The 18,809-nt window shown below is 33.3% G+C and overlaps 1 protein-coding gene across 18 annotated transcripts in view; it reads left to right on the forward strand.

The window, feature by feature from the left end:
* GPHN (gephyrin) overlaps positions 1–18,809 on the forward strand; it is a 603,483-nt gene that overhangs the window by 412,049 nt on the left and 172,625 nt on the right. For 9 of the 18 annotated variants that reach the window (XM_087856022.1, XM_087856023.1, XM_087856027.1 and 6 more), the window contains one exon: positions 1,786–1,842. The exons of 6 other annotated variants lie outside the window; for them this stretch is intronic. In XM_087856022.1, coding sequence (XP_087712148.1) covers positions 1,786–1,842 — 57 coding nt within the window. Of the gene's footprint in view, positions 1–1,785; positions 1,843–4,059; positions 4,132–18,809 lie in introns of all 18 variants that reach the window. 3 more of the 18 variants (XM_087856030.1, XM_087856032.1, XM_045810545.2) reach the window with 1 other exon arrangement.

Here is an 18,809-nt window from a genome sequence, read left to right on the forward strand (position 1 = left end):
TCAATTTTTTTCCGACCCATTTATTTCCAGGCCTATAGAGGGAATACAACTTTGAACTGGAAGTCAGGAACTGTAGGTATTGTTCCTGATTTGTCATTAACAAATAACCTTGAAGAAGATACCTCATGTTGCTGGAATTGGTGTAATTTTAAGCCTTCTAGAAATAAAAGACAATGTAGAAAATGGTGTTCATTTGTTACTAGATAACAATTCTGAAAATCTTCGCAGTTTCTGAAAGTTTTCAGAAAGCAGCATGAGGCATTAGACTATATTTTTAATAGGAAATTACCTAATTTATCTTTATAATCAAGATATTGTGAGTCTCTACTTAAAATGGGAAATCATTTTTGATATAAAATGTTCTTTAAGATCAAAGAAAATAGTACAAGAGAAAAGACTAAATATTATAAGTTCACTGCCCATTCAGAAGGGTGTTGCCATTCTAATTAGTATTACACTAAGAAGTATTGACTAAGAAGAATGAGAATTGGTGATTATCTTTTGGGTATAACATTTAGTTAATGCTGAAGAATTAGTAAAAACTTTATCAAGTAAAATCGAAAGTTGACATAATTCTTATGTACCAAGATGCTTTTTTTCAAAATAAAAATTCAATTTTCTCAGTATTATTCCTAAGCAATCTCCATATGCTATCAGAGAGATCCTAAAAGGGATAAGATAGCCTGCCTCCAGGAAATATAATTTTGTAGTATGGTCAGGTTTCTTATTTTTCCTGAGGACTTTAACATTTGGAACCTGGCATTACATCACATTGATGCTTCCTCTACTGTCTTAAAAAAAAAAAAAAAACAATCAAACAAACAAACAAACAAACCAGGAGCATCACAGCTACCTTGACCTATGTTGGTCTGAATGGAAACCATCATTCTGCATGTGTAGGACCCAAGCATAAAAGCACTTGATCTGAAGCTTCTCATCCTTCTTCCCTACTTTTTTTTTTGTTTGTTTATCTTCCTCTCTAACCAAATATTCTTGTTACAGCTCTATGAAAAAGCAAAAAAAAAAAATTCTAATTCATATCTCATCTAGTGAAATACTTTGTGTTGAGAATCTTTGTTTTCTCATTTATATAGTGATATGAAACCAATTTTAAAAATAGTAGTTTTAGTTTCCCCGTATCTTACCCAAGAGGAAAATTCAACTGAAATAAAAGAAAGTTTTGAGGGAGTGAATGTATTTAACATTGGTCTGGCATTAAAATTTTCTGGTTGGGCAGCAAAATTGTTTAATTGGGAATCTCAGTGACAGCTGAACAACCTCAGTGCTTGGGTCAGCAAGCAGAGGAGCTTCACTCTGTCACCTACCAAGAATGATGCTTGTTAGAACTGATCTTTCCACTGAGGGAACACTCATGTTTTAGTCATACCATTGAGGTTTTCAGATATTACAATGGAATGGACACTATAACACTTAAAGAGACAAAGTTCTCTGCATAGATATATTTGTAATTCTTTGTTTTTCGTAAACCAAATGCAAATGTAACACTACTCCAGATACTGCTACATCAGAAGTCCCCAAGATAACCAAAGTAAGTGCCCATTTCCTAATCTCAGGAATAATGCTATAATGAAGGCAATTCGAATGACCAGCCTATTTGCAGAGCATTTCATATAGCCTCTGGGTTAGTTAACTCCACTGCTTCCTAAGAGATACCTCAAAGAGTCAAATGATGTTTTTGCATGTATTACTTACTAATGTGTAGAAAATTTTTTAAGTTCACTTTTTCTTTATTCTGTCTTTTTTACCCATCTTCCCTCATTGTAGCAAATTAGACGGCCGGATGAAAGCAAAGGAGTTGCTAGTAGAGTTGGATCCCTCAAAGTAAATATGTTTCTAACATTTTTTTGGCAAGATTTCGTCTGTAGCCTACACTTCTTCCTTTTTGGAGGGTGGTGGGAGGAAGGGGGCTTTTTCCATTTTTCACCATCCCATTTTTTTTATTTTAATATTTTTATTGGCTGTTGGGTCATATTTTTTTGTTGTTGTTTGTTTCAGCTACACATAGAGCAACCAGCTGAAGGCAAGCTGCCAAATAACTAGCTTTGAATGGCACCACAAACAAGAGAAAGGGCAACTGTCTCATTACAGGTGCCTATGATTTGGGGTTCTAGAGTAAACCGTTCCTCTGATTGATGTCACTGACTATGTGTTAAGTTCCTGTTACACAGAGAACTAATATTTATTTTCAAAATATTATCTCCCCTTTTTGCTTTTTTAATAAAAAGTAACTAAATGTTATGTTAGTGTCATTACCATTTGTAGTTCATTCCAGAAAAAATAATTATTATGAGTTAGTAACATGTATTTCGTGTGTGTGTGTGTGTGTGTGTGTGTGTGTATTTTCTCTTAAGAATTAGACAGAAAAGGAATTTTATATGATGCTGGTATAATGGGCTCACATATACCTAATAGTATTTAAACACTGAATCCACTTTTATTTGTTTTTTTGAAGTTAAAAAATGGATATAACAATCAATGGAAACCAAAATATATCTAAATGTTTGCCCATTTGTGTATGTGATCTGTTAATACACAACTTGAAGATTTCTGATCTGATGGTCCCATTTGCTAGTTGTTAAATATCTGTTTGGTTAATATCTCTTGGGCACTCGATATTCTAAAATTCAATGACAATGAAAAGGTAAGCCAGTCATCACCCTTTAGAAACAGAGACCTAGCCATTGATCACTTTTAATGCTGCCACCATAAATGCAAGTTAGAAAATTTGCTGAATTTTTAAAATATGCGGAGGAGTTTCCTCCCAAGTTAACTACTATTTATATCTCAATCCCATTTGTCCTAACAGCAATAGTAACTGTTAATCAAAATGACAGACAGTTCACTGCATTGGGATATCCCCAAATTCAATAACTACCTTGAGGCCTAATATTAAGTCAATTCAAAATTTTATACACCTTCTGTTTATTTCCATTTAACAATTTATGAAACACTAATTTCTGCACTCCTTCCTCTCCTTGCCTCTTCTGCCTTCTTAATTTTACTTTTTTGTTGTTGTTTATTTGTGTGTGTGCACGCACACGAGTGCACATGGATGAGGGTGTGTCTGTACGTTTGTGTCCTTTATTCCAGACAAGCCATCTTCTCTGTTCTCTAACACTGCTGTATACTGGGTAGCGTTTTTTGTTTTGTTTTGTTTTTAATGTTTTTTTCACTAAGAATAATGAGAGGGGATGGGAAGTGTTGATTATATGCCTGTTTCAAAATCAAGGCAAGTTAAAATAGTCAGAAAAATATAAGTTTATGTATCCCAATGATATATCAGTACCATTCCTCACTGTCTACTTGTGAGGTATCAGATTTTACCTTTGTCTTTAAGGGAATATAAGTCCATTATTGTTTAGACTATGGATTAAGAGCCAGATTCAAGTGAAAAGGTGAAGTGTGACATAATTTTTTAGAAATTATTGATAGTGAAATAAAGATAAAATGGCATCCATAAGTGCAGCACCATCTGCTATAAACTGGATTGTGTGTGCAAGTGCGTGTGTGTTTAATTATCTTTAAGTTCAGCTTTTGGCTATATAGAGCTTCAACTTACAATTGTATGTTTATTATTTTTGAGTGTATATACAGTATGATTATGTATATACACATGTATATGTATAAGATCAAAGATACATGTTAGGGTTCAGTCAGTTTACTTTTATATGGTTCAGCTTTAAATCAAAAAGTGTGTTTGGGAAAAGCAAATTTCATAATTTCTAAATATTTTTACCTGTATTTCTACTGAATAGAAAATTTTAAAGTGAATCTCTAGGAGATTATAAGGATAGTTTTAGTATTTATTTTCTCCAACACTTTGGAGAGAAAACATGCTATAATTAAAATGTTAGCTTCCTAGTCACAGGTTTATTGAGCATATATTCTTGTGTTATACAAAGATTTTTGATGTTTTGAAATGTTTGCCAAAGGCAGTGAGAAATGTATAACGCTATGATCTTGTTTTTAAAAGGGAAAAGGAAAACTGAAAAGAGAACAAGTTGCTTTTTCAATTCATTTTCTGATGTTTACGTGTAGCTCCATCGAAAGCTGGAGGAGCTCAGAGGTCACCTAGAAGGCAATGTGAAAGGATACTCTCTCAGAGTAAATGTACGATTTCACTCGGTGATTTTTTTTTTTTTTCCTAAACTTCTGCTGACTGGTAATTCCAAATCTGATTGGTTTGTCCTCTCATCTCCATCTTTTTTACTTTCTGTCTCTTTTCTCCATATCTCTTTCTTTCTTTCCTAGCTGTAGCTTCATGCTCACATTTATGAAATAAAGATTAAATTGGCAGGGTAGAGGACACTTAAGCCACACTAACATTGCAGTTGATTTAATAACTTTATGGCTCCAATGCAAAATAAAAATTTTCTTTTCAAAATCTGTGTTTCTTACACAATTGTACAATTTTCTGAGAATCTTTTTATGAGACTTCACTTGGAGCTTTTCCATTGACCATGTCTTCTGCCCCTTGATGGATTTGTCAGCAGGATTATAAATTATTGGCTGGATCCAAGTGATAGAGCCTTGATGATTCAATTCCATTTGTTAAGGAAAATGATCAATGTTAGAGTATCATCATAGGTAATCTGGCAAGTAGACACATTTTTCTGAGTTAATAGACTTCTCTTAACTCAAACTCTTTGGGAATAACTACAAGATTCTTGTTTTTAAAATTAGGCAGTAAGCATCTTCAGTGTCATACAACATCTTAGAAATACTTGAGATAAAGGCTAATATACCCAAGACAACACTTTGAAGGTGAACAATACCTTATAGCCACTCAATACTGTACATGTGTCAGATAGGCAATACTAACAGTAGTATTTTTTGTAACCTATAGCTCAGATTCAGAATGCTTTGTCCTTTTCCTGAATATATCTTTTCAAAAGAAATGGAAATAAAATCTCTAAAGTGGCATGTGGTATAAATACGGTAGAAGAAAAGCTAAATTATTTGAGTAAATAATTTCTGGCTCTGTTTAGATCTGACATCCCATTCCATTTAAAAAGTTTCTATCAATCCTAGCCTGGATTTACTTCTCCCAAGATTATTGCCATACATTTAATTCATATTGCTATAATAGTTTTGTTATAAAGAGTAGAATAAACAATAATACTGATATGATAATTCTCTGGCTTCTCAGCTTGTTTTTAATTATGTACCATACATAGCTATTTATATCTCTGTATTAAATTTCTGATTACTAAAGTCCAAAGTTGTTTTTATAATACTAATCCTTAAATTCTGATTGCTAAATTAAGTGATTTAGCAATTAATGCAGATGTCTCATTTTTCTGTTTTCTTGTGAGCCAGTCTTTCTTTTCTGTGCATATTCTTACAGAATTTGAAAGATCAACCATAATCACTTCCAGAATTTATTCCACTATCTTAAAAAAAAGATTAGTATGAATTTTGTGATTTAATCAGTCTAAACATTCCTGAATATTATTCTAGAAAGCCCTAAAAAGATTCTGACCATATTAATAAATATATTTAGTGTCATACTCTCTGTAACCCATGATAAGTGATTTTTTTTTCCTATCAAACCAAGACTAGAAAGTTAGGACTTCTTAAGGTCTGTATGGAAGGGAGTTAGTGTTAAATTAGGATTAAATTAAAAGTTTTGTGCTTCAAAAATTACTTATACCACTTTTTGATTTATTTTTTTTAACACCTGTAGTGCATGGTACGATATATAATGACTAACCCCAATGTCTTCATCTTTTGTTTCATTTCACTGGGTCACACTTTGTTCTGATTACTTTTTTTCCTAAAAAGATTGAATATTAGGTTCATCATTCTAAGATTCCCTTTAACTAGAAAAGTATGGAGAGGAAAACTGTCAAAAGGCAAATTGTATCTTCTGTAGAGAGTTCAGCTTAGAGAAGATGCATATCAAGTATTTGGCTGAGTATTCAGTTTCTCCCCTTCCTTTTAATTCCCATTACCCCAGAATGCCTTAAAATAACCCTTGCATGTTAAAAATTGTTGCTTAGAAGCAGAATAAAGTTATTCTAACTTCCATAGCTATATTAACAGCTATATAAAAACTATATTCCTAAAATGAGATAAATTAGCATATAATGACCATTCCATTTTGCAAAAATTTATTGTAGGCATCTATACACAAGAGCAAGTATGTGGGTGCCTTTTAATTCATTGAAACATTTCTAAATAATTCAATAAGATGAAAGATTCAGAACCAGGTTTGCACTTAAATATTTTATTTAATAGTTGGAAAAATAAAACATCATTCAAATGTTTGGGGTAAGGATTTAATTAAATCAATACTTCAATTGGTATCATCTATATGATATATTATTTTTTAGAGAGAAAAGAATCCTGCATCCTTACTTATTATAGATAATCAGTGATATAAAGTAGAATATTCTAAGATGTAATTTTTGGGATAATAATAAATTTTATTCTCAGATGAAAATATACTTTATCCTACATTGGCACTTCTATAGCAAAAAGTAGGATATGTTAGATTCTTGAATTATAAATTAAGAATGTATCATCATTTTCTATTCATGGTACAAAGCAGAAGTATTCTGAACCCCAAATGAGTTTTTAGTAATTTTAATAATAATAAAACTATCATCTTGTACCTTTACAAATTATCATCTTGTAAGCAGAGTTTGACTAATTTAATGACTTCAAAAGTTACTAAAATCCTTAGACTAATAATATGTTGAGGATAGTGACTAGAAAATAATCCCACATAAAGGAAAAAATTATCTTTACATTTAAGAAGATGTGAGATATAGATATAGATATCTATAATGGAATATTACTCAGCTATCAAAAAGGATGAAATCTCACCCTTTACATCGATGTGGATGGAACTGGAGGGTATTATTCTGAGAGAAATAAGTCAATCAGAGAAACAATTATCATATGGTTTCACTCATGTGTGGAATATAAGAAATATCACAGAGGATCATAGGAGGAGGGAGGGAAAACTGAATGGGAAGAAATCAGAGAGGGAGACAAACCATAAGAGACTCTTAACTGTAGGAAACAAACTGAGGGTCGCTGGAGGGGAGGTGGGTGTGGGGATGGAGTAACTGGGTGACAGGCATTAAGGAGGACACATAGCAAGATGAGCACTGGGTGTTATCTGCAACTGATGAATTACTGAACTCTACATCTGAAACTAATGATGTACTATATGTTGGCTAATTAAATTTAAATTGAAAAAAAGAAAAAATCAAATACATGAGTCTAGTTGGAAGAATATTAAAAGTTAGGCTTAAGATTGAAAAACAGTGTAAACAGTGTTGATAATTGGAAAACACAAGGTAATACAAACTAATACTTTATTTAGGTAATCATAAATCAAGGTAAGTTTATAAAGTTGAAGCTAATTAGAGTGATAGGGCCCTAAAAAGCTTAAGTGTTAAAGTATTCAGAGAAAAAGAACATAAATGCTCATGAAATAAAGACAAGTAGAAAGAAAAGAAAGGAGAGGAGTAAAAATACCACGAAGCCACAAATTTTATGTTTTCACTCAGTCTATGTAATGTGATAGTAAATTTCTGTTCAGCTACAAACATATACAGGTAGGTTTTAGGAAATGAAATATGTTATTTTTTTAAAGGCTTTGACACAATAAAAGGGAAGATGGCTTATGAAAACAGATTATTGACATATAAGCGAACTAGGAATTAGAAAAGCAATGAAGTAAAAGGAATTTGATAATTATAAGTACTTGCTATGCTAACATAAATAAAAGGATATGTTATTTGAAGTGGAAAAAGTTAAGGGAAGAGTTATCACTTAGAAATAAAACTATGTTTTTAATAAGTTTAAGAAAAATACCTAAATCAAGTCAGAAAGTAATGTCTTTTGAAGAATGATTTTTAAATGTTTAACAATTTTCTGAATGCTGAAATAAAACTAATATGAAATGGGATCAATATAAATAATGGATTAGGTAGTTGTGATTATATAGATTTTTTTAAGATCAGTATTTTCATTGCAGTCTTCGTTCTGAATTAGTTGTTCTTATATTCTTTAACATTTGTTTTAGGGCTTTTTTTGTTTTTTTATACTCATCCAAATAATGCTGTAACTCCAGAGTCAGCAAACTGTAGCTCCTGGGCTTAATCTTGTTTCGCTTTTGTGGGCCCACAAGCTAGGAGTGATTTTTGCATTTTTAAATGTTGGGGGGAAACGAAAAGAATGTCATTTCACAACATATAAAAGCATATGAAAATCAAATTTCAGTGTCCAAAAATTAAGGTTTTTTGAAACACAGCCACATTCCTTCATTTGCATATAATCTGTGGTTGCTTTTGTGCTACAAAAGCAGAGGTGAAGAGTTACAGCAAAGACCATATGGCACACAAAGTCAGAAATGTTTACTCTCTGACTATTTACAGAAAAAGTTTGCTGAGATCTTCTATAACGAGCTAGCTTGTCAAAACAGCAATAACAGAAGTAATTTTAGTAGAGGCTTTGTAAAATTATCTTCATTTTAGAGCTTGATGGAAGGAGAGCTATTCATTTTGGGGGGATGGTTTCAGATTATTCTGCCTGGAAACATATGTCTAGAAGAGTTAATACCCTGAAATCTTCTACCTTTACATTTTTAGTCATCTGTTTGCCATCGTTTTTTCTAGCTACTCTTTTTTCACATCATACCACACAAACACACACAAAGTAAACCCACCATGGTATTAACATTAAACCCTTCAAATATAGAGCTGTCATATGGATAAAGTATAGATTATAAATTCCTCTTCATTGAGGAGCCTCCTACAGAGATTTAGGGTAAAAAGATAAATCCCAATCTTGCTCTCTTAAACTTTTTAAAAATTTGTTTTTCTGTTTATTGCTTCTTTATATGTTATTAAAGATAAGACCACCTTTTGATTTCTCATATGTAACTGCACCAAAAAATCATGCCATCTACAGGAAATTTTGTACAACTGGCAAAGACACCCTGACATGATCAGCTAATACATCATATCTTAATATACAGCACTTAAAAATCTAAAAGGCATCTGCATTGAATCAGCCAACTCAACTAAAGAAAGAAAGAGTAGCTGGAGCATTAGTCCTTAAATAAGCATTCAGTAGCTTTTAAATGAGTAAACATCAGTTTGTCTATATACTCTACTTTCTCAGGCAAATCTTAGAGTCTTTTGTAGAATATTATTTGAGCTTCCTGATAAGTCTTCCTTGTTTAATGTTTTGACACTGACTCATATTAATAATATGCATTTATTTACTCTTTAATTTATAATAATTATGTAACATCTTTAGTATCTTGATAGATGATGTCTCATAAATATGACCAGACTACAGTAATGATGAAGATGACAGTAAATCAACTTTAGTATTGTCTGTTTGGAAAACAGGCTAATTTTGCTACCTTTCACTTTATGAGAGGTTGTTTAATTTACATGTTAATATAATTCTGAGGTTTTACTTCTACTGAATAACAAAAATCTGTGTTTAGAAAAAAAAATTTCATCTAATACTTATAAAATTGCCTTCAGTACCTAAGACATCATGGAAGTGGAAATGACACACACTGTGAGGTGGTTAATGCTTATTGCAGAATTGTCATTCTCAGAATCGACTTTAATACAAAAATAAGGTATTAATAAAAGATCTCCTTGACAAGTAAATTTCCCTAGTAACAGAAAATGGAGAAGTGATGGGGGGAAAAGATAAGACTCAAACTATTTTGAAAAATAAAGTTTTTCAGTTTTATGGATATATAGAGACAAAACAAACATACATAGCAAAGTTTTCTTAGAACTAACACCTTGCTGAAGAAAATTAGATGTGTATATGGTTGGAAAAAAAGTTTTAATTTCTTAGTATGTATAGAATTGACCATATTTTAGGAAATACCTCAAAGTAACCTATTAAGTGGCCGTGATAACATATCACAGATCTTTGTGATGGTAAATATAAAACCTCCTCAACATTATTTCACACAGTTCAGTTTTTTTAAAGATGAAGAAAAAGAGTTTGTGCATTCATTTATTTATTAAACACTTATTGAGCACCTACTAAATTCTGCTGTGCTGGGTGCTGGAAATACAACTGAACAAATCAGATAATAAAGGCATTTCTGATTCCTCCACTGTGCCATCTTCTATATCTCCACTTCCCCACCCTACCTTTGTATTTTGTAACTTCATGAAGAATTTGTAACTGGAGAGTGCATAGTTAAAAATTTAACTCACCCAACATTGTAACAACCTAATGAAAAAGAGGCCAGAGAATTGAATATAGTAGTGTGACAATCTAGAAAGTAAGAATAGGCCAGAAAATTACCAATTCAGCGTATGAATTTGAGTATAAAATAGCTGTTGTTGGATGCCTGGGTGGCTTAGTTGTTAAGTGTTTGCCTTTGGCTCAGGGCATGATCCCGGAGTCCTGGGATCAAGCCCCACATCAGATCCTCCGCTGGGAGCCTGCTTCTTCCTCTTCTACTCCCCCTGCCTGTGTTCCCTCTCTCGCTGGCTGTCTCGCTCTCTGTCAAATAAATAAATAAAAATCTTTTTAAAAAAATAATAACTTTTTAAAAAATCAGTGAAACATTCTGATAAAAGATAGGTTTGGACAAGAGTTTTGTGTTTCAATTTTTGTCTTTTATCGTTTTTTATTGATATATACATTAATGTATCATATATACATACATGTATATATATGTGAAGATTCAATAGTACTGCCAATGGAATAATAGGAACAGGACATCAGAATCAGAATACTGACCCGGCTTTGGTGCCCTCTTTAAAAAGCAATATGAAGATGTACAGTAGAGCCTTCATCTTATAAGTAACCTCACATGTAGTTTGCTAGTGTTATTAAACCAATGAAGATCAATGTAATAGTACCACAGCAGAAAAATGATCAGTATTCTGCTTTCCAGTTAACTTTAATGAGCGTCTTCTCAGCAAGATCTGATCAAAGTGAGTCATCTCTGTCATGGATTTTTTTTTTTTAAGCCAGGTATTTTTTTATCACAAGGTTCTCCTCAAATAGCTTGAACCTTGAGATTTCAAACTCAGGTGTCTGCTTATAAGCCTGTCGTGTTATCTGGCAAATGTGTTGGTGATGGAGCCATCTGATCTTCTGAGACCCTTACTGTGCTATCATTTCCTCTTTAACAGTGTTTTCTTTTCCCCACTGCAAAACCAGGCTCGGCTTCCCTCGTGCTCATCTACCTATAGTGTATCGGAGGTATACTTTGCACGTGTTATCTTACATGGTCAACAACATGCTCGCCCTCACCATTTTTCTTATTTTATTTTCCTTTTGCCTTAATTTATTTTGCCTTGCACTTTGCACTTGGCTGAAGGGGATAAGGGTACCAAAGGGGGAAAGTTAGCTGTTTCAGAAGGAATTTTCTATATTTTTATACTGTACAGTTTTCTGAGTAACTTTTTTTTTTGGCAGTCACTGTATCATGTTGAAATGGTTAAGTGTAAATAGCCAACTTGATTGTTACCACCGCTTTAATTCCATAAAAATTCCTTTGAGCCAGGTAATTTGTTATTAAACTAATATTGGCTAAAGACAAAGATTCTGGTTGATAGGCCTGTGTAGGTCTCTCTGGTAGCTGAGGATTTACATTGAATTGGTGACAGTCTTGTCCCTTTAACCATAGATACAGCATCTCAAATTGGCTATTAAATGAAAAGTTAATATGATTCCCATGTTTTTGTATAAAAGGGAAGACCAATCCCTTTTTTAAAAACATTAGGTTACTCAGGAAAATAGTTTCTTTGATACTTGTATTTGTATAAGGTTCTTATAATCTAGAGGATTACTTTTATAATCTCATGAAATTCATGTTCTTTTAACAAAATATTTTATATGACATTTGAGCTATGTTTTTTGCCTTCTTAGGGGCCTAATTTCTTATTCTTACTGTGTAAAATCGTAGCGTACGTGTGTTTCTGTTTTTGTGAAACAGATGCATTGAAATATTAACAGATTTTGAATATCCTTTAAGTTTACTTTCCAAAGCAGGGGGGCACTGTTGAGTAACTAAGAGAAAAGAGTATTTGTGCCTCAAAATATGGCTAGTAAATAAAAGGACTTTAATATCCTATGAATTTTAAGATCCTAATTTTTTCCAGACAAAACACATTTCTACACATATTTAGTATTGTTGGCTTAATTCTGATTGCAGAAATATTATCTCAAGAAGTCAGGCAAAAAAACAGAAAGATGGGCACTATCTAAAATACCAGGTAGTGTATGCAGAATCACAGGCAGGATAACATCTTTTGACTTTAAAAGGAATAGCATGATTAAACCAGTAGCCTCACAAGGTTGAATTTATTGAATAAATAGTATTACAACCATCTTCTTTAATTTTTCCTTTGCAAGTTACAGCTGTTTTAGATTTTTTTTTTCTTAAAACTGATTTTGTAGAGAATTAATTTCTTCTTGAAATATATATCTGTAGGGAAAGGAAAGTAATGAAAAGCAAATAAATTACTTGGGATATCAGCAGACTTTTGAGAGACAAGATTAATATCTCATCACCACATTTTCCATAGGTCTTTTCTTAATTCCCCAGGATTATGATTCCCAGTATGAAAAATATATAACCCATTTCTTTCTGACACTTCATCCAGGCAATTCTCCATTTCCCATGAGAGTGTATAAGAAGTCTACCATTGGCATCATCTTCAATCACAGCCTACAGCATCCATCAGGGTATTACTTTCTCTGTGACAGCATGTGTGCAGGAGGGGTCTCAGGTTGGAATGTGGTTCTGGCTTCTGGGGGGATGGGATTGTGTATGCTGTAGCATTTGCTCCCTAGCACTCAGCTCTTAAATGAACTCTGGCTTTATCTGGATTTGTTACTTTCATTGTGACACATTAGCTTTATTTATTTGTCATGGAATGTGTTTCTCTCTTTGTCATTTGTGGTAGGGTTTTTATATTCCCAATGACACATCTTTGTGTACCACATATGTGGTATTTATGTTTAATTTATAATGCTATAAAGACCAATAAGACCATGAATAACTGCTTAGGGAATCTAATATTCATGATAAGGCTCCAGAAAGAATAACCTTCCATAATTTTTTCTATTTCATCTAAAATTGGTAAACAATTGTTTTATAAAATTTTAGACTATGAACTTAATAATTAGAATTTCAAGAAATGTCCTCATGTTTCAGTTTTTCATATGGAAGCCTCTTGATGGGACTGTTGGTTAAGTGTATTTTTTATTTTATAGCATCAGTGGAGGTAGCCAGACTTTCCATGATTCCTTCTCTTCTTTCCCTCACATTTATACCATCTTCACTGACCTTACTACTAAAGGAATAAATTCTCCAGTACCTAATATAGCACATTGGCTTTATCAATTTCATGTCACTATCTTCTGTGACATTCACAAGACCAAAAAACAAGCCATGTTCAAAAATGAGTCTATCCATGAGTTGTTCAAGAACAAGATAATTTGTAACCTTACCTGACTAATACTGCTCAGCAAATATTATTCCATGTAGTTGATTGCCCCTTTGTAAAAATTACAATTCACTTACTATGTGACAAGCTCTGTGTTTGACATCTCATTGATTTTATTTCAATTAGTCTTCACTACAGCTATTTAGAGAAGATATTATCATCATCCTGACTTTACAAACCAGGAAACTGAGCTCAAAGAGGTTAGATATCTTGCCTTAAGTCATAAAGCTTCCGAATGAGTGTCAGAAAATTGTTTTTTCTTAAATACCATGCTTTCTGCTGTTCAGGAACTATTAAAAGTCATCAGCTCTGCATGGCATGCAATAGTCTTGTGTTTTCACAGTATGTATTTACCTGGTTCAGGCTGATCATATAGTTTTTGGTCTTATCTTATGAGAGGATTTAGATGTATCTGTAAGATACAAAGCTTTAATGCAAGGAAATATTAGGAAGACCTTCCCATTGTAATTTATTATACTTATTTTTCTTATATTTAGTCATTCAATAAATATATATTGAATACCTACTATTTCTTCTTTAAATGTAATTGTAATCTGCTAGCTTTGTCTTGACCTTTGGAGTTGGCTTCACATTTAGAATGCATAGAATATCATGAATATAATGAGATCAGTGTCACAGGTTGTACATGGTTGTTCATCCCCTCAAGTCAAGTAAAAAAAGAAAGAACTCACCTTTCAAATTCCCAGCTAATCTCACCTTTGCTCCAGCATTGTTCCAGCAGTGTTCATTTTTTAAGATCCTTTGAAAAAATTGCTTCAGAATTCACTTAGTTTAGACAAAAGCCAGAATTAGTACTATCTCCTTATGGAAATAGTGCTCTTTCTGACTGATTCGAAAAAGCTGAAATATGCACTAGATATAACTCTTTTATGATTTCTAACAGTAGAAAAATAATAATAATAAACATTGAAGCCTTTAAAACCTTATCTTTAATGTCTTAGATTTCTCAGTAGCAAGGTTGATTTAGATAATTTGAAATTTTGAAGTTAAATTGATTTTTACTGTTGTGTGGATAGAGACCAAAATTTAATTTAATTAATTTAATTTATCTTTTTAAGATTTGGTTGCTTCAGTTGGTTGAGCATTTGACTCGTGATTTTGGCTCAGGTCATGATCTCTGTTGTGAGATCGAGCCCCACATCAGGCTCGGCACTGGGCATGGAGCCTGCTTAAGATTCTCTCTATCCCTCTCCTTCTGCCCCTCCCCCCACCTCTCTCTCTGTCTCGAAAAATAAATAAATAAATAAGTAAATAAGAAAATTAAGTACATACTTTTCTTTTACATCCAAATTAAGTGCCCCAGCCATAAAGGTAATGGGAAAACACATTTGACAGGAATATTTGATAAATCTATCTAATCAAAACCTTCTTGGAAAAGAATTGAAAAGGATTGACATTTTTTAAAAAATGATAGGTACTTCTGTCTACTTGGGCATACATTTTTAAATTTCTATAATAAAAAGATTTTTTTAAACTATTGTAGTTGACACTAGTGAATTTCTGCTTATCCTCATGTGCTGCCTTATCTACTCTGATCATTTGAAATACAAAAGAGGTCATCAATGAAAATAAGGCATGAGAATTTTAAAGTTTAAGATGAGGAAATATTAATGAATGGATAACAAGGTTAGTAAGTTTTTTATTTAAGTGTCTTAAAACTAAGGTGGAGGCTATGCATATCTTTGAGAAAGAATTATCTCCCTTTTAATTCTTCTAATACATATAATGAACTTGTAGCCAGATCTACTTTCAAATCCTGGCTTTCATAAAACAATGAACTTGGCAAGTCTTATGGGAGGCATTCAAAAAATATTTAGGAAATGGTGAGTGAATACTTAAATCATCAGTCAACTTTTCTGAAGTTTATAAAGTTTCTACACCTGGGTTTCAGGGAGAATTGTAATTTATGTAAAATCTAGTAGAGTCCCTGGACATAGTAAGCTTTAATTTATTTTTCTTCTCCTCGATTACGTAAGCTCTAATCACCTCAGACTTGGATTATTACAGTAGCTCTTCAATTGGATTCTCTTTGTTAGTCCTTCTTTCTTCTTAAATCAGACAAATCTTCCCAAGCACTACTTTAATTCCCATCAGTTATCTAATTTAAAAAGCTATAATAGCCTACCTCTGAGCTATTGTATCAAGAGTAAATGCCTTTCTGCCTCTCTCCCAACATCCTTTATACTTTGGCCAGCCACTATTCATCCGATATTATTTTCTAGTGACCAACTCCTCCCAGTTTGCCCAGGACTTTTCCTGATTTTAGCACTTAAAGTACCACCTCCTAGGACTATTTTGGTTTAAAACTGAAAGTTCTGTACTCCAGGAACCCCCTCACTCTGCCAAACAAGGACAATTGGCCATTTATTCCCTATCATGTACCTACCAACCAATCAAGGGGGCCTTCTTGTTATGTTATATTCCTTCTTTCTTGTTGGCCATTATTTGTGCTATTTTGTCATTCTGAAATGCCCTCCTACACTTCATAACTCCATTCTACCTTCCTCCAGAAAACTCCTACTTACCCCTAATCATCCTCTAAAGGGAATTTCAACTGTGCTTATAGACAGTATACTGCTATACTGCTTTTCCTCCTATTTGACTATTTTACTAGCGTTCCTTATATGTTGATGATCAATTTGATTCACTCTCAGATTCTCATTTCATTTCTCACTATATATCTGCATTGCCCAGCACAATAGCTGGTAGCCACATGTGGCTTTAAATTTAAATTCATTAAAATTAATTCAGTTTAAAATTTAGTTTTTATTTGCAGCAGCCACATGAAGTACTCAGTAGTCAATGTGGCTAGTGGCTACTGTATTAGAAAGCATAGATATAACAATGGAATATTACTCAGCTATCAAAAAGAATGATTACCCAACATTTGCAACAACATGGACGGGACTGGAGGAGATTATGCTAAGTGAAATAAGTCAAGCAGAGAAAGACAATTATCATATAGTTTCACTCATTTATGGAACATAAGAAATAGCAGGAAGATCAGTAGGAGAAGGAAGGGAAGAATGAAGAAGGGATAAACAGAAGGGGGAATGAACCATGAGAGACTATGGACTCTGGGAAACAAACTGAGGGCTTCAGAGGGGAAGAGGGTGGGGGATTGGGATAGGCCAGTGATGGGTATTAAGAAGGGCACATATTGCATGGTGCACTGGGTGTTACATGCAAATAATGAATCATGCAACACTACATCAAAAACTAAGGATATACTAGGGCGACTAACATAACATAATAAAAAATTATTTAAAAAAAAAGAAAGCGTAGATATACATTTTTATCACCACAAAAAGTTCTCATAATCGACCATTGTTATAGTTATGATCATCACCATTCATCATCATTATTACTTCTATTTATATAGCATTTACTTTGGTCAAGGATAATTCTAGGAGCTTCACATATATTACTGTCACAATATCACTGTCACTATTTGGTAACTACCTTGGCATCAACTATCTATAGCCCACATCTCTCTCCAAAGTTATAAGGACCTTGAATATAACTCAGCCCCCAAATTTGTTCCTTCATGCACTGTTTCAATATATAACATTATGCAATGACTCAGACTGGAAATCTGGGTTTTATCTAATATCCCTTATGACCAACCATAACCTAAGTCCTATAGATTCTGCCTTTTTGTATCTCTGGAATCTATGGCCTTCTGTCTAGAACTACTTTCAATGATTTAGTTGGATTTCTCATCTGGATTACTAGATTAATCTCCAAACTGGTTTCTCTATCATCATCATTTATTCCATGACTATCTCTAATCCATCTTTACATTGGTCACCGGAATGAACTTGTTAAAATGTTAATGCAATCATACCATTCCCCTATTTAAACTCTTTCAGTGGCTCTCCATAACCCTTAGGAATTGGCCCTTACTTACCTCATCAAATGTTCCTCTTACCACTCCCTATTATGGTTAAAATTAGCTTCAGCCACACTTTTTTGCCATTTCCCAGTTGCCAGGGTCCCTCATATCTGAATTACGCTTACCTTTTTCTCTGACTTTTTTCCCTTTTTCTTCACCTAACTAAATTGTAATTTTCCCTTAAAATTCTGTTCACACATCCCAGCTCCAGGAAGTCATTCCTCATAGTCTCCGTCCAACTCCTACCCCCATCTGAGTTAAGAGCATCTCATGCATATCCCCATAGTAGTTTATACTATCTTCTATGACTGCATTTAAAATGTGTTGTAATTATATGTTTACTTAATTGTTTTGATCTATTGTATTGTGAGCTTCTGGAGACCAGAGATTGTTTTTTTTTTTTAACCTGTAAGTCAGAGGCTAGATCAATTTGAGGTAAACAGTAGGTATTCAGTAAGTGTGCGTTGAGTGAGTGAGTGAATGACATTTAATTATCCCCTAATGGGTATATTTAAAATAGCATTCATTCTGTTAATTAGATTATGAAACTTGGTTGGGTAAAGACATTGACTTAGCTCCTTTTGGGTTTTACTCCTTTTCCCATCTAGCACACAGCATTTATTAAACACATATTGACCAGATCATGAGTTAGAACCCAGTTTCAAATATCCCATTATGTATATGTCATATGTCCCGAAGATTTGCATGCATGTTGCTGATTTCCAAAAATATATAGTAATCTAGATCAGTACTTCTGAAACGTTTTAATTCTACTCTGCCTGACTGTTCCTACAGTATACTCTAATATTCCATTTTTAAAATAAATAACAGGGATAGCAGCCTAATTTCTCTTGAACGTGGGCTCAAATAATATCAGTTACTCTAATCTCTACAACACTAAATCCTTATTGACCTTGGATGTTATAGGAGAAAAGAGAGTCTCAAACTGTAGAATTAACTTTCTCTCCCTGTTGTTGAAACCTGAAACTTACCTAGAGCAGGATGGCTTTATTCTCTGTGACTCCAGTCAGTCCCCTTGACATCCTGTTTGAAAAACACTGGGAACTAAAGTTAAAGTCATGTTCTCAGGGTGCCTGGGTGGCTCAGTCCTTATTAAGCGTCTGCCTTCGGCTCAAGGCGTGATCCTGGAGTCCTGGGATCCAGCCCCGCATCGGGCTCCCTGCTCTGCTGTGAGCCTGCTTCTTCCTCTCCCACTCCCCCTGCTTGTGTTCCTTCTCTCACTGGCTGTCTCTCTCTCTCTGTCAAATAAATAAATAAAATCTTTAAAAAAAAATCATGCTCATAAATTTAGATGGGGATTCGTATGGGAATCAGAATTGGTACACAAAAAAATATAGAAAGCTGAGGTTTATTGTTAAGCCAATAGGAATTATTCCTTAGTTAGC

This window comes from Ursus americanus, chromosome 26 (genome assembly GCF_024610735.1).
Source record: "Ursus americanus isolate L20-20 chromosome 26, mUrsAme1.1.p, whole genome shotgun sequence".
In the NCBI taxonomy this organism is placed as follows: domain Eukaryota; kingdom Metazoa; phylum Chordata; class Mammalia; order Carnivora; family Ursidae; genus Ursus; species Ursus americanus.